Below are 14,769 nucleotides of genomic sequence, written 5' to 3'. Positions count from 1 at the left end.
GTGGGATGGTAGAAAAATAATGGGAAAACATCTGATGAGAACATTATTCAGTTCAACAAACATTTATTTTTAAAAAAGGACGGTTCTAGGTTCTGATTCTAAGCTATTAATCTCCCCAAGTCCTAAATATCTTACTGGAAAATGGGGCTAACCTTGCAGGGCTGCTCTGAGAATCTGGAACAACAATGAAGCTCCTGACATGATGCTAACATGGACCAGGAGCCCAGCCCAAAAGGGAGACAATGAGGGATGGGGTTTGTCAAACTGCAGGTGCAACCAATGGATTATGAAATCAATTTTGTGCCTTGTGACCATCTTCTCTCTCTTTTTTAAAGATTTATTTATATATTTATGTATTTATTTTTGGCTGCGTTGGGTCTTCATTGCTGAATGCATCTTTGTTGCACAACTCTGCTGCTGCATGCGGGCTATCTCTAATTGTGGTGAGTGGGGGCTACTCTTTGTTGTGATGTGCAGGCTTCCAATTTTGACGGCTTATCTTGTTGTGGAGCATGGGCTCTAAGCATGTGGGTTTTAGTAGTTGTGGCTCACAGGCTCTAGAGTGCAGGCTCAGTAATTGTGTAACACAGGCTTAATTGCTCTATGGCATGTGGGATCTTCCCAGACCAGGGATCAAACCCATGTCCCCTGCATTGGCAGGCGGATTCTTAACCACTGCACCACCAGGGAAGTCCCCATTTTCTCTTTTATATGAACTAGAATAGAATGGATATAATAGAAAATATCAGAGCACAGAGAAAGATTGTTTTGTAAAACTTGTGTTCCCCTGTGTATATGTACATGTGTGTGTGTATGTGTGTGTGATGTATACACGCACATGAAATCATGATATGAAGCAGTTGTACTGTGGACCATAGTCAACAGTGCTGAAGTTACTAGCAGAGTAGTTAGCTGCTCAGGCTTTAGAATTGGGACTCTTCTTAAATTAAATTTGAATCCTGTTCGTATATTTTGGAAATTAATCCCTTGTTTGTTGCATCATTCGTGAGTATTTTCTCCATTCTGTAGATTGTCTTTTCATTTTGTTTATGGTTTCTTTTGCTCTGCAAAAGCTTTTGAGTTTAATTAGGTCCCGTTTATTTTTGCTTTTGTTTCCATTACTTTAGGAGGTGGATCCAAGAAAATATTGCTGTGATTTATGTCAAAGAGTGTTCTGCCTATGCTTTCCTCTAGGAGTTTGATAGTACCTGGTCTTACAATTAGGTCTTTAATTCATTTTGAATTTATTTTTGTATATGGTGTTAGAGAATGTTCTAATTTCATTCTTTTACACGTTGCTGTCCAGATTTCCCAGCACCATTTATTAAAGAGACTGTGTTTTCTCCATTGTATATTCTTGCCTCCTTTGTCTTAGACTAATTAACCATAAGTGTGTGGCTTTATTTCTGAACTTTCTATCCTGTTCTACTGATCTATGTGTCTAATTTTTGTGCCATTACCATACTGTTTTCATTACTGTAGCTTTGTAGTATGGTCTGAAGTCAGGGAGTATGATTCCTCTAGCTCTGTTCTTTCTCAAGATAATTTGTCTATTTGAGGTCTTTTCTGTTTCCATACAAATTAAAATTTTTTTCTAGTTCCATGAACAATGACATTGGTAATTTGATAAGGAATGCACTGAATTTGTAGGTTGCCTTGTGTAGTATGGTCATTTTAACAATATTAATTCTTCCAATCCCAGAGTATGTATAGCTTTCCATCTGTTCATGTCATCTTAAATTTCTTTCATCAGTATCTTATAGCTTTTGGAATACAGGTATCTTGCCTTCCTAGGTATATTTATTCCTAGGTATTTTTTTTTTTTTTGATGTGTTGGTAAATGGGATTTTTCCCTTAATTTCTCTTTCTTTTTATTTTCTTTTTATTTTTTTTTAAATTTTATTTATTTATTTATTATTTTTTGGGGGGTACACCAAGTTCAATCATCTGTTTTTATACACATATCCCCGTATTCCCTCCCTTCCTTGACTCCCCCCCTTGAGTCCCCCTCTCTTTCTGATATTTTGTTGTTAACTTATAGAAATGCAACAGATTTCTGTATATAGAACAGCTTATATAGCTCAATACCAAAAAACAAACAACCCAATCAAAAGATGGGCAGAAGACCTAGATAGACATTTCTCCAAAGAAGACATCCAGATGGCCAACTGGCATATGAAGAGATACACAACATCACTAATTATTAGAGAAATGCAAATCCAAACTACAATGAGGTACCTCCTCACACTGGTCAGAATGTCCATCATTAAAAAGTCTACAAAATAAATATTAGAGAGGGTGTGGGGAAAAGGAGACCCTTCTACACTGTTGGTGGGAATGTAAATTTGTGCAGTTCTTATGGAAAACAGTATGGAGGTTTCTTAAAAAGCTGAAAAAAAGAATTACCATATGATCCAGCAATCCCATTTCTGGCCATGTATCTGGAAAAGAAGAAAACCCTAATTTGAAAAGATACATGCACCCCAATGTTCACAGCAGCACTGCTTGCAAGATATGGAAGCAACCTAAATGTCCGTTGACAGATGAATAGATAAGGAAGATGTGAGAGAGAGAGAGAGATATATACACACACACTATATATATATATATATAATATATATTAATATAAGTATATATAAAATATATATTAATATATATTTAATAAATATACACATACCATACATACACACACACAATGGAATATTACTCAGCCATAAAAAAGAATGAAATAATGCCATCTGAAACAACATGGATGGACCCAGAGATTATCATACTAAGTGAAGTAAGTCAGATGGAGAAAGACAAATATCATATGATATCCCTTATATGTGGAAACTAAAAACATGATATAAATGAACTTATTTATGAAACAGAAATAAACTCACAGACACTGAAAACCAACTAATGGTTACCAAAGGGGAAGGTGGGGGAAGGGATAAATTAGGAATTTGTGATTAACAGATACACACTTCTACATACAAAATAGATAAACAAGGACTTGTATAGCACAGGGAACTATATTCAGTATTTTGCAATAACCTATATATAATGGAAAAGAATCTGAAAAAGAATATACACACTTTCACACACACATATACATATATATGTATAAACTGAATCACTTTGCTGCACCCCTGAAACACTATAAATCAACTATGCTTCAATTAAAACATACACACACACAATTTTGAATCCTAGCTCTGCTCCTTACTTGGTAAGTAGGTTAAGCTCACAGTGCCTCAGTTTTTAAATCTGTTGGGTAAGAATACCAAGAGAATTGTTGTGAGGGTTAAGTGGGAGATGGTAGGGAAAAAGGCTAAAATGTGTTAAGGATTCCACAAATGTTTAGAATGATTATTAACACCTGTGTAACTTGTCAGGGGCTGCAACAGGCACTAGAGCAACAGAAATGAGAGACATAGGCCCTGTCCTCAAGGAAAGGAAGAAAAGAGTTGAGAATGTGGGGAGGACTGAGAAAAATGCCAGAGGTCTTCGTGGAGGATTTGAAAGTATGAGTGGGTCGGGAAAGAACCTGGTAGGAGGGGAGCCAGATATCAAAAGAATACAAAAATGTGATATTCTCTCCTCTTGTTCCTCATAGAAAAGACCTTAGACACATTTCTCTGTTACGCTTTTCCCTAAAACTCCTACTGTGTATTGTTTTTTTGCTTTACTGTTTAAATTTATATAAACAATTTGGTTTTATAAGCAATAAATATAAAGAAAATCACCAAAGGCCACAAACACATAAACAGAAAGTAAAGAGCAAAGTCATTCTAGAATGTGTTACTCTTTTTACTTAAGTAGAAATAATCCTTGAAAGGCCTGTGCCCTGATCCTTAAGAATAATAATAGTTACTACTGACTGAGTCTTCCCAAGAACCAGGCATGGGTCACAAATGTTTTCTCACTCAGCTACATCTTCACAACCAATCTGTGCAGCAGTAATTCCTAGACTTGGTTTAAGGATGAGGATGCTGAAGCTTGGAAGCTGAGCGACTTCAACAAGGCCCCATAGTCATATGAGGCAGAGCAGGAATAAAAATGTTGGTCATGATACTCCAACAAAAATTTTTTTTAGAAATGTGGGTCAGGTTGACACTCAGTCTACGGTCTTAAACAGTCTAACCCCAGCTGCCTCCTGAATGATTGCCTGGGACCCTTTTCACATTGCACAATCTCTCCAGATTCTCTCTCTTTTTTTTTTTTTTTTTTTTTTTTTTTTATTGTGGCACACAGGCTTAGTTGCTCCGCGGCATGTGGGATCTTCCCGGAGCAAGGATTGAACCCGTGTCCCCTGCATTGGCAGGCGGATTCTTAACCACTGCGCCACCTAGGAAGCCCAGATTCTCTCTCTTTAATCAACCAACACTGTACCTTGGAGGCAATGGCATATAAAGTGGAATAATACATGTTCTGTTTTTACATGGTTGGTGATCATTGTCTGCACGGATACAAAGATTAGCCTTGTTTTGTAAGCAAGTTCTCTGGAGTGTGTACGCAGAGCATGCTCAAAAGTAGGGTGGAAACCGATGGAACAGACCAAAACCTGGTGATAGCAAGGTATATTTAGTCTTTGCTCAGATGTACTTCTAAACATTACAGCAGAGCCAAGAATCATCAAATGTTTTTCTTTATTTATAGAGTTCTTTTATGTAGACAAGGACACAACTTTTTCTTATTAAGAGGCATTAAAAATAATGCAGGGCAATAAAAAAAACAAACAAAACAAACAAACAAACAAAAATAATGCAGGGCAGAAAGACAAATACCATATGATATAATTTATATGTGGAACCTAAAATATGACACAAATGAACTTATCTATGAAATAGAAACTGAATTGGGGACATAGAAAATAGTCTGGTGGTTACCAAGGCGGGAGTGTGGGAGAGGGATGGATTGGGAGTTTGGGATTAGCAGATGCAAACTTATATATATAGAATGGATAAACAACAGGGTCCTACTTTATAGCGCAGGGAACTATATTCAATATCCTGTGATAAACCATAATGAAAAAAGAATATGAAAAAAGAATCTTTATGTGTATAACTGAGTCATTTTGCTGTACAGCAATAATTAACATATTTATCAATTATACTTCAATTAAAAAATTTTAAAAAATAACAGAGGGCACATTTCTAAATCTTTTCATCCAAGGACATAAAAGGACTTCACAGATACACCCACTATTTCTGCTAGACTCATTTGACCCATTTCAGAGATGGGTACAATCAAAACTTAAAACTTGGGAATCTAAATTCATTTGTTTTCTACATAAATCACTGTCATGAATCTAACAGCCAGAGGGAATCTTTAAATTCAGGGATTCTATGTGCTGAAAATTTCTTCCCATTTTTTCTGAAAGGGGTATCTTTAAAAAACTTTTATTTAATTGTGGTAAAATTCACATAAAATTTACTACCTTAGCCATATTTGAGTGTACAGTGCAGTGGTATTAAATGCATTCACATTGTTGTACAGCCATCACCACCATCCAGCCACAGGACTCCTTTCATTTAGCAAAACTGAAACTCTGTACCCATTAAACAACAACTCCCCACTCCTTCATCCCAGCAGCTCCTGGCACCCACCATTCTACTTCCTGTCTCCATAAATAGACTACTCTAGGTACCTAAAATTAGTAGAATCATTCCGTATTTGTCCTCTGTGACTGACTTATTTCACTTAGCATAATGTCCTCAAGGTTCATCTGTGTTGTAGCATGTGTCAGAATTTCCTTCCTTTATAAGGCGGAATAATATTCCATTGTATGTATATGCACTACATTTTGTTTATCCAGTAATCTGTCAATGGACCCTTGGGTGCCTCCACCTTTTATCTATTGTGAATAATGCTGCTGTGAACATGCATGTACAGAAATCTCTTCAAGACCCTGCTTTCAATTTTGGGGGGTTTATACCCTAAAGTAGAATTTCTGGATCATATGACAATTCTACTTCTGACTTTTTTGAGCAACAGCCAACTTGTTTTCCACAGTGGCTGTACCATTTTACATTCCTACCAGCAATGCGCAAGGATTCTAGGATTCTAGTTTCTCCACATCCTCATCAACACTTGTTCTTTTCTTTTTGATAGTAGACATCTTAAGGGGTGTGAGGTGGCATCTCACTGTAGTCTGAACGGAATATCTTGAATTCGAAAGTACTTATACTAATTCCAGTTATTTTAGAGGCTAGGGGTAGGTAGCAACAGCTGTACTCAGTCATAAGACACAAGTCCATGTTTTCCTTTCTTTAAGTGCCGTGTTCTATATGCTTCCTCATAAATAGGCATTTCAGAGCTATTACATCCACACTCCAGGAAGCAAATTTGCCTGGCTGTCTTTGTCTCCTCTCCTGTCTGTCTTTCTCATCTGAAGAGGGTGTTTTCCTGAGCTTCCCTTGATGATTGTAGAGAATTAAAAAAAAAAAAAAAAACCCTCAAAATTTAAAAAGAAAAACATAATCAGCAAGTCTATCAAAGCAGAGTGCAGGATAAAAGATGAGGTCACAAGGTCTATGTTGTCCTTGGCTATATACCTGGAGGATAGTAATTGCTCAGTAAATATTCTCTGAATTATTCTGAGTGGATGAACCACAAAGAATAACTTGAGTTTCTATTGTGCATATAATCCAATCTCCAAAACACTCCCTGAAAGTCATATTTCTTTAAGAAGCAGGACAAAAGAAAACAGAATCAGAGCCCAGGAAGAGAAGGTCAATTCAACACTTCACCATCACAGCAGCCACATACTGGGTCTATGTGAAGCATTCCACATGCACTGACCTATTTTGTCCTCACAGCACCTTGAGGAATTGGTACTGTTAGCTGCCTGGTAAGGGAGAGAAAACCAAGGTGCAGAGATGTAATTCCATGTCCTGTGTTCTTCCTCATTATTCTGTACTGCCTCCCTGGTTAAAATCATTTATTTATTTTTATAAATTTATTTATTTATTTATTTATTGGCTGTGTTGGGTCTTTGTTGCTGCACACGGCCTTTCTCTAGTTGTGGCGAGTGGGGGCTACTCTTCATTGTGGTGTGCAAGCTTCTCATTGCGGTGGCTTCTCTTGCTGTGGAGCACAGGCTCTAGGCTCTCAGGCTTTGGTAGCTGTGGCACATGGGCTCAATAGTTGTGGGTTGTGGGCTCTAGAGCACAAGCTCAATAGTTATGGGGCATGGGCGGGCTCCCGCAGCATGTGGGATCTTTCTGGAGCAGGGATCAAACCCCTGTCCCCTGCACTGGCAGGCAGATTCTTAACCACTGCGCCATCTAGGAAGTCCCTAAAATCATTTATTAATGGCTGAATTCTAAAAGTTTCCCCAAAGCATCTATATACCCTGTAATTCTCAAAGCCCCATGGTTTCATAGGAAGCCCTTAGGGAGATAACCACCTTTAAAAAGGTGACTTTATTTCCTACAGCAAAATTCCATCTGTAAGATACCTAATATTTGTGTTTTACTTTAGGAACCTCTCCAGTGCTAAACAAACCATTTATCACTTTGTTCTCAGAATTATGTGCTTATCAGTGGATAAAACTATGGCACCTGAGGAAGCCTGAGTCCAGAAATCTATCTGGATAAGTTACTAAATCACATACACACACTAAATGAATGAAAAAACAAAACCTGGTATCTGATGAAAACGTTGAAAATACCTGCTGCTAAAAATATGCTCTATTGGAGGAAAAAGGATCAACCCTTTCATGCAATTTGAAAAAAACCAATCAAATTAAAAGCAATTAAACTTTGATATCTTATAAAAAGAACATGTGAGAATGTTCTGATGTGCATACCTGAGGTGCAACTGACAACTTCTTCCTTAAATCGTGAAGTGCAATGTCGGTTGTCCTGATGCCATCAATCCAAATGTCACCTTCGGGGTCTGACAATCTAAAAAGGGCAGCGATGAGGGAACTTTTTCCAGCTCCTGTTCTTCCCACAATGCCAAACTGTAAAGAGATCCAGGAGGGATTAAGAAGTAACAAGATGCAACAAACCTGGGAGAAACCCTGTTGTTGAAGATGAATTTTAAAAGTTCTATATAAAGAGTAGCCTATAAGTTTCTCAACCATGGTGCTGTTGACATTGTGGGCCAGATTATTTATTTTTGGGGTGTTGAGGGCCTGTGTTGTGTATTGTAGGATGTTTATCAGTAGCCATGGACTCTACCCACTAGATACCAGAAGCAGCCCCCAAATTGTGTCAACCAAAAATGTCAGACATTGACAAATGTCCCCTGTTTGAGATAACCCTGGTCCCAAAAAGAGTTACAAATAACAGAATCAACCTATTGGCAGTGAAAAGCCAGCAGTCTCCTAAGTGGTCCATAAGAAGTCATCTTAAATTATCTTTATTCCTACTGTCTGGATATTTTGATCTTGAGAATTATGTGGGTAAATTTACAGAGATGTCAACAAGTCTAGTCAGAAGTGTTATACATAAACAAGTACTCACTTTCTCAGGGATCTATTATTTAAGAGGAATTATTCTTTGGTAGAGAAACTAAATCACTTCCTGATAGTAAATATCTTAATTATATTCTATCTTGAAAGGAAACATCTTAAAATTGTAAAATGTAGGTCTCAGTGTCTTAAAAAACAGTTGCCAGTAGACAAAATACACATAACAAGTTCAACAACAATACAAACAACATTTGCTACTTATATGGGACCTTTCATCTGAGCATTTTGAAAGGCATTTTATAAACAAATTAATACTTACAATTGCATCTCGGAAAGATACATGTCAAGTGTCAGTCTAGCCATTAAAATCAAAGCAGAGAGAAATTAAGTGCACTAAAGATAAGATTAAAGAACCTGTATAATGCAGGTAAAATATTGATAAAGAATAAAATCTATACTGTAAAAACTGGCTTTTAGCTATGTGCATTCAATACGTATGCAGAAACTGGCTTTTTTTTTTCTCTTTTTTTTTAACCAATGAGCTTGCCCAACTGCAAATTCCCTGGTGGCAGCTTCCCAAGAGATGATTTCATCTCTATTTAGGAATCTGGAATCAATGGGGGGTGTAAGACATGCTTTCAATCATTTGTAAATTAATTCAGTAAATTTAAAAAACTCACAGCTTTAAACAGAGAAGAACTAAAGCTTTCTGAGCACTGTAATCAGAATGTTTCATATTTTGTCATTTGAACACCTCCAATGTTTTGAATACTAATCTATAAAATCAATCATGGAACTTCAAAAAAGGACTTACCTTTATAGAAGTTAAATGTAATAAAAGTGGGTTTAGCTAATTTTATTATCTTTGTAGCCACTTTGTACCTTATGTTAAATCCTAATTTATATAATGTAAAGGGGCCATTGTCTGCGTATAAGCAGGTCCTAGTACGAATATATATGACTCAAGTTCTGTGTACAGACAGACCTCAATGATATTGTGGATTTGGTTCCAGACCACCATGATAATGTGAAATATCGAAAAATAAAGTGAGTCACAAGAATTTTTTTGTTGCTCTGTGCATATCAAAGTTATGTTTACACCATACTGTAGTCTACTAAGTCTACAATAGTATTACTGTCACCAAGAGGAACAATCCAGGGGTCCCTAAAAACCCCAAAAGACAAGCACATCTATCCTGGGCAAGGAGGCAAAGAAGTCCCCTATTTCTAACAATTTCCTCCCTACAGGTAAACCTTCAGAAAACCAAAACTGACTGAGTCCTCCAGCTGTCTTTGTATAACAGGATAAAAAGGACCTATCTCTGCATCTCATTATTAATACTAAGATCCCTGGCCTCCCACCTTACCCCAGCTTCCTTCAGCTTCAGACCCAGACACCGAAACAAGGGCAGAAAAGAGGTGTGATAGTCCAGGAAATCTCCACCCATTTCTATGATTCAAGATGACAATAGACCCCTGCCCCTTATCACCTTCTTCTTTCTTTTCAATAAAAAGCTTGCTCTTGCCTACGCTCCACACTCAGGGAGAAGGTGCTTTCAGAGACACAAAATGAGCAAATACTGTAGGAAAAATGGCGCTGATGGACTTCCCTGATGCAGGGATGCCACAAATATTCAATTTGTAAAAAATGCATGGTCTGTGAAGCACAATAGAACCCCGTGTGTCTCTATTTCTGGGTGTTCTCATATGTAAATCATCACATCTCAGGACACAGGCAAGAACTGCGTCTGTGAGAATATGTGTACATTCCTATGCTATCAGCTCTACTGAAACTGATACATCTGTGCAAATTGGGACATTTGTAGACTTTGGGTAAATGGTCATGATATCCCAGGGCACCAAGGGCTGCTCACGACCACAGGACTGTGAGCGCCTAACTCCAGTGAGGAGAGTAAGAAAAAGGCAACTCAAAGAAACCCGGCTCTGGCTATTTCTACCGTTCACTTATCAAAACAATAGCCTGAAAGTTTTTCCCAGGTCGCCAGTGGGTTTTACCAATTGCCTGTGGAGAGTGTCACCAGAATCAGTTAGTTTACATTCCTAACACCAAACAAATTTGGAGACACTCTTATTTTACCTGCCTTGAGACTCTGCCCATTTCTGTTTTCCCAAACAGGCCAGGGTTGGTCTCTGACGACCACACCAACTTGTTAGACACGTGCACCTGGATCTCTCTTCACACATCAGACTCAACATGATCAACAGCTAATGCTCCACACAAAACAGCCCCTTCCTCTGACATCCCCACTTTCATCTCATTACTTCTTTCCCAGGCTCACAGGTTCAACTGTCCACCTTACTTCCAGCTTTCCCTGAGTCCAGCATGGTGCCAAGCCCTGACGACTCTACTCCCACAATGTTTCATGCCTCAATCCCTCAATTTAAGGCCCTTATACAGCACCTGAGTGCCAGGCTGCATTACCTTTTATAAAACAAAACAAACTCTTTTCTTAATCATAATCAGTATAAATTAATTTGAAAAGTAAATAAATACTAGCCATCACCCCAGCATTCTGACAGAACCATTCTTAAGAGTCTATAGACTTTTGTGTATATGTTCTTAAAGATACAAGGTCTTATATTTAAATAAAATGGGATTAATATGAACATACTGTTGTAATGTTTCCACTTAGTATTTTGTAAAATTTTTTATTTTAATGGCTACATAATATTACAGTATGTGTGATCATTTATTTAATAAACCCCCCTATTGGTGGATATTTAGGCAGTCTCCAATGCTTTGCTATTATAAATAACTGTGTTAAATATCCTTAAAGCTAAATTTTTGCAAACAGCATTAATTATTTCCATAAGATAAATTCTCAGATGTGGAATTGCTGAGAAACAGGTATGAACATTTTCAGAGGAAGCTATTAAGTACTGCCAACCTAATCTCCAGAAATACGTATGATACCAATTTCTACTCCCACCCGTTTCCCTGCACATTCACAAACCCAGATGTTATAACTTTGTTTTAATTGACAGTTTCCTTCCAAAAAGTGGAATCACTTTACCCTGACGTCTTGCTTGAGGCACAACAGCTGCTGGCTCCCTGCCTCCTGCATCTGTCCACTCTGGTCCATGTGCACCCACTTCTCAGATTAAACTCCCAAAGGACAGCTCTGTGCCTGCCACTCCACCCCAGAACGTCTCTTCTACAAAACTGTTCCCACTAACCTCAACATATCCTTCATCTCCACGAGTCAGCTTCTTTGGGATTACTAGGTAGTTGTGAGGGCTTGAGAGCTTCATAGCCCGACCGGCCGGAGGAAGGGCAGAAAAACTTGAAAATGTGATTTAAAGCTCCTTTCTTCAAGATTGATTCTTACAGCACCCCTTCGTAATCTTGATTGTAAGCTAGGGCAATGATTACTTGGGACGGCCCAGATCACTGAGTTAAGAAATTCATAAACTCTGATGAATGTCATGACCCGTCCAGGGAACAATCCATTCTTCATCCTTGGGCTAAAGTCATTGTTTTCAGTAATCAGTCCACTACTGTTATAAATTCCTGTAGTTAGAGGTAACTAGGCGGGGGTATAACTAACTCCTCTATTTTTAGGGTATATAAGACACACGTACAACTCCATCGTGGGTCTCTCCATCCCCTCCTGGTGTCTGTGCCAGAAGCTACTGTATTTTCTCTCCTTAATAAACTGTTACTCTGCTATCTAAACCTGAGCAGTGGCTCGTTATTAATCCCAGGAGAAATTCTTTTCTTCCAGAGATCATGAATCTGCACCCCTAGATGGATTTCACGGCAACATGATGAACATGAAAATGTGTGTTATACACCTGGTAGTTCTTTTCCCTGAATGCTATGCATGTGCCTAGTTCTTCAGTCATAGAATCAGGACATCAGGCCTTTGCTTATGCTGGTCCTACCTCCCAAAATGCCTTTCACGTGCATTTGCACCTGCTGAAACCCTAACCACACATCACTGTCTGTCTCACATGCCTAATTCCTCAGAAATGCTCTATCTGACCCCTCCTGTGGACTTCTCTCAACCCTAACAGATGTGATACTATCTTCCTTCTAAAGTTCCACAAAAATGATGACTTCCTTCTATTTTACAAAGCTAATATATCCTATTTCTTACTTTTTCAACTGGACTGTATGTGTTGATAGCAGGATCTGTATTGGATTATTTGTATTACCTGTGGTTTCCTGAGACAAAGAGGCATTTTGTAGGGAGCCGAGATTTTAAACTTGAGCTGGAGAAATTTATGGAAAATTGATTACCATATTTTTTTAGACATATGATAAGTTGGACAGAGACAGACATGGCTAATGGATCCTACAGCCATAAGAACAGTTGTAAATGGCCAACTCCTCATTTTCATGGACAGACAGCAATTTACACAGTGTTAGTGGTTAAGGTCATTTTACACCCTATGAAAATGACAGCTCTCTTTGTCCAGGCATTTACTCTGTGCTGGTCTCCATGCTGGGTGCTTTATGTGTCTTATCTTATTTAAGTTGTTCAACAACCCTAGAGGTTAGGTCCTATCACTTCCATTTTGCAAAAGAAAAGACTGAGGCTTATAAGATTAATTAGTCTGTCTGAAATAACAGAGCCCATAAGTCACAGGATGGGATTCAAACCCATGTATGTTGGCCTCTTTTCCATTCTTCTGATGGCCTTCTTATCTCCTGGACAGCCTGGCACCTTATTAAGACTCTCTATGTAGCTAGATGAGAGAAACTGGGGAGAGGTGTAGCTGCAGTTAAAGGAACAGACCTACCATAGAGATCCTATGCCAGACAGATAAAGCATGAGATGGATATGGGTGCGTATAAAGTGGGCAAGAGGGCCGATATCTCTGAGCAAAGAGGGTACCTGAGGTCAGGTGGGCTGGCTCTCAGCAGAAAGAACCAGCAGCCACAGCTGGGCTGGGAGAGAAGCCTGCAGCTAAGTGGGGCACATGGTGTCTGGAAACAGGCCAAACAGACCTAGAGCCCTGCTTGGGGTAGGAAGACTAATTTTTGATTCCATCAGGTGGTAAAAAAAGCCACACATACACAGCTATGCTGGGCTGTCTCTGGCTCTGAGAGCAGGCAGGACTGAGTGTGTGCTGAAAGACCTCCAGTCGCTGCAGGAGGCTGGTGTGGGGAAGGCTGAACAGCAGGATGAAAACTGCCTGTGATGAAGTCAGACTCCACTGAAAAGATGCAAATAAATGCACTGGAATAACAAAGAATTAGATTATAATGTAAAGGCACGATTTGCACAATATAAAAGTAAGTGAATCTGTAGGGTAAATAGCTCAGAACTTTCTAGAGCTTCATGCTCAGACACAAGAGGGGTTTGGGTGATTCATGAGCTCAATTTCAAACTGTCAAAGGATGTTTCTTGGAAATCACAGGTTATCAGTCATCAAAAATTGCCTGTGGGAGACAAACAACTTTACTGGGAGGTATTGTTCAAATGCAATTCTGAGTCAAGAAGTCTGGGTGGGCCTGAGATTCTGCATTTCTAAGAAGCTCCAGGGCCCACCAACCACCATAAGCAGCTCACGACATAGGGAAAGAAACGCTGGGATCCCCATTCCATGGTCAGTTTCCAAGGAAGATTTACCAACAATGTCATTGATCTAATTTACATCGTCAGAGGAACAAACAGTTCCCGTGACACACTGAGGAAGAAGCCAACAGCAGATGCAGTGCTAACTTTTAAAAACACAAATGGCTTAAATGAACCTTTTCTCTTGGTTTAACGCGCTCTTTCAGGTCGTTCAATACCAGAGGTCCATCTAAGCTGTACGTAAAGTTCACTTTGTCAAAGGAAATCCTTCCTTCATGGGGCCAGGACGGTGGTGGACGACACTTGTATTTCCAGGATGGTTCTTTCTCAAGGTTTGTATATTCAATCACTCTTTCTACTGAAATCATCTGAAACACATTTGACATCACATGAGTTAGGAACAGAGGGTCTTGTTTATGGATTTTCAGAGATTGTAAATGAACCATTCTGCTTTTATGTCTTTATATCTGCTTTTACATGGTTCAGAATATCTCAGGTCTTAGCATCCGCAAAGGACAGAAGTAGGAGTTTGATGAGGCCTTTGATGATTTGCAAACTTGTTTATTATCGCAACACTTTCACTTACAGCTACTTCCTTCAACATTATTAAAACTAAAAGAATTAGAGAAATGAATGCTAAGATTTTATTTTTCCCCTTTTCACATCTCAATACAAATGAGAATTTTGTCAAAGAAAAAGATATTTATGGACACCAATTAGTAATGTGTGGCTACAGAACGGCCATCTATTATAGATGAGTAGAGCTGGACAGTCATCAAACCTCCTTTTAATAATTAGTCACTTTCTACTCTATTA

The 14,769-nt window shown here is 38.6% G+C and overlaps 1 protein-coding gene across 1 annotated transcript in view; it reads right to left on the bottom strand.

Annotated features, from left to right (window-relative positions):
* Positions 1 to 14,769, bottom strand: part of LOC130835552 (ATP-binding cassette sub-family C member 4-like) — a 169,376-nt gene that overhangs the window by 43,460 nt on the left and 111,147 nt on the right. The window contains 2 exon segments of the mRNA XM_057707190.1: positions 7,799 to 7,954; positions 14,130 to 14,321. Of these exon segments, the coding sequence (XP_057563173.1) occupies positions 7,799 to 7,954; positions 14,130 to 14,321 (348 nt within the window).

Source organism: Hippopotamus amphibius, chromosome 14, assembly GCF_030028045.1.
Source record: "Hippopotamus amphibius kiboko isolate mHipAmp2 chromosome 14, mHipAmp2.hap2, whole genome shotgun sequence".
In the NCBI taxonomy this organism is placed as follows: Eukaryota; Metazoa; Chordata; class Mammalia; order Artiodactyla; family Hippopotamidae; genus Hippopotamus; species Hippopotamus amphibius.
This window is presented reverse-complemented; position numbering and strand designations above follow the sequence as displayed.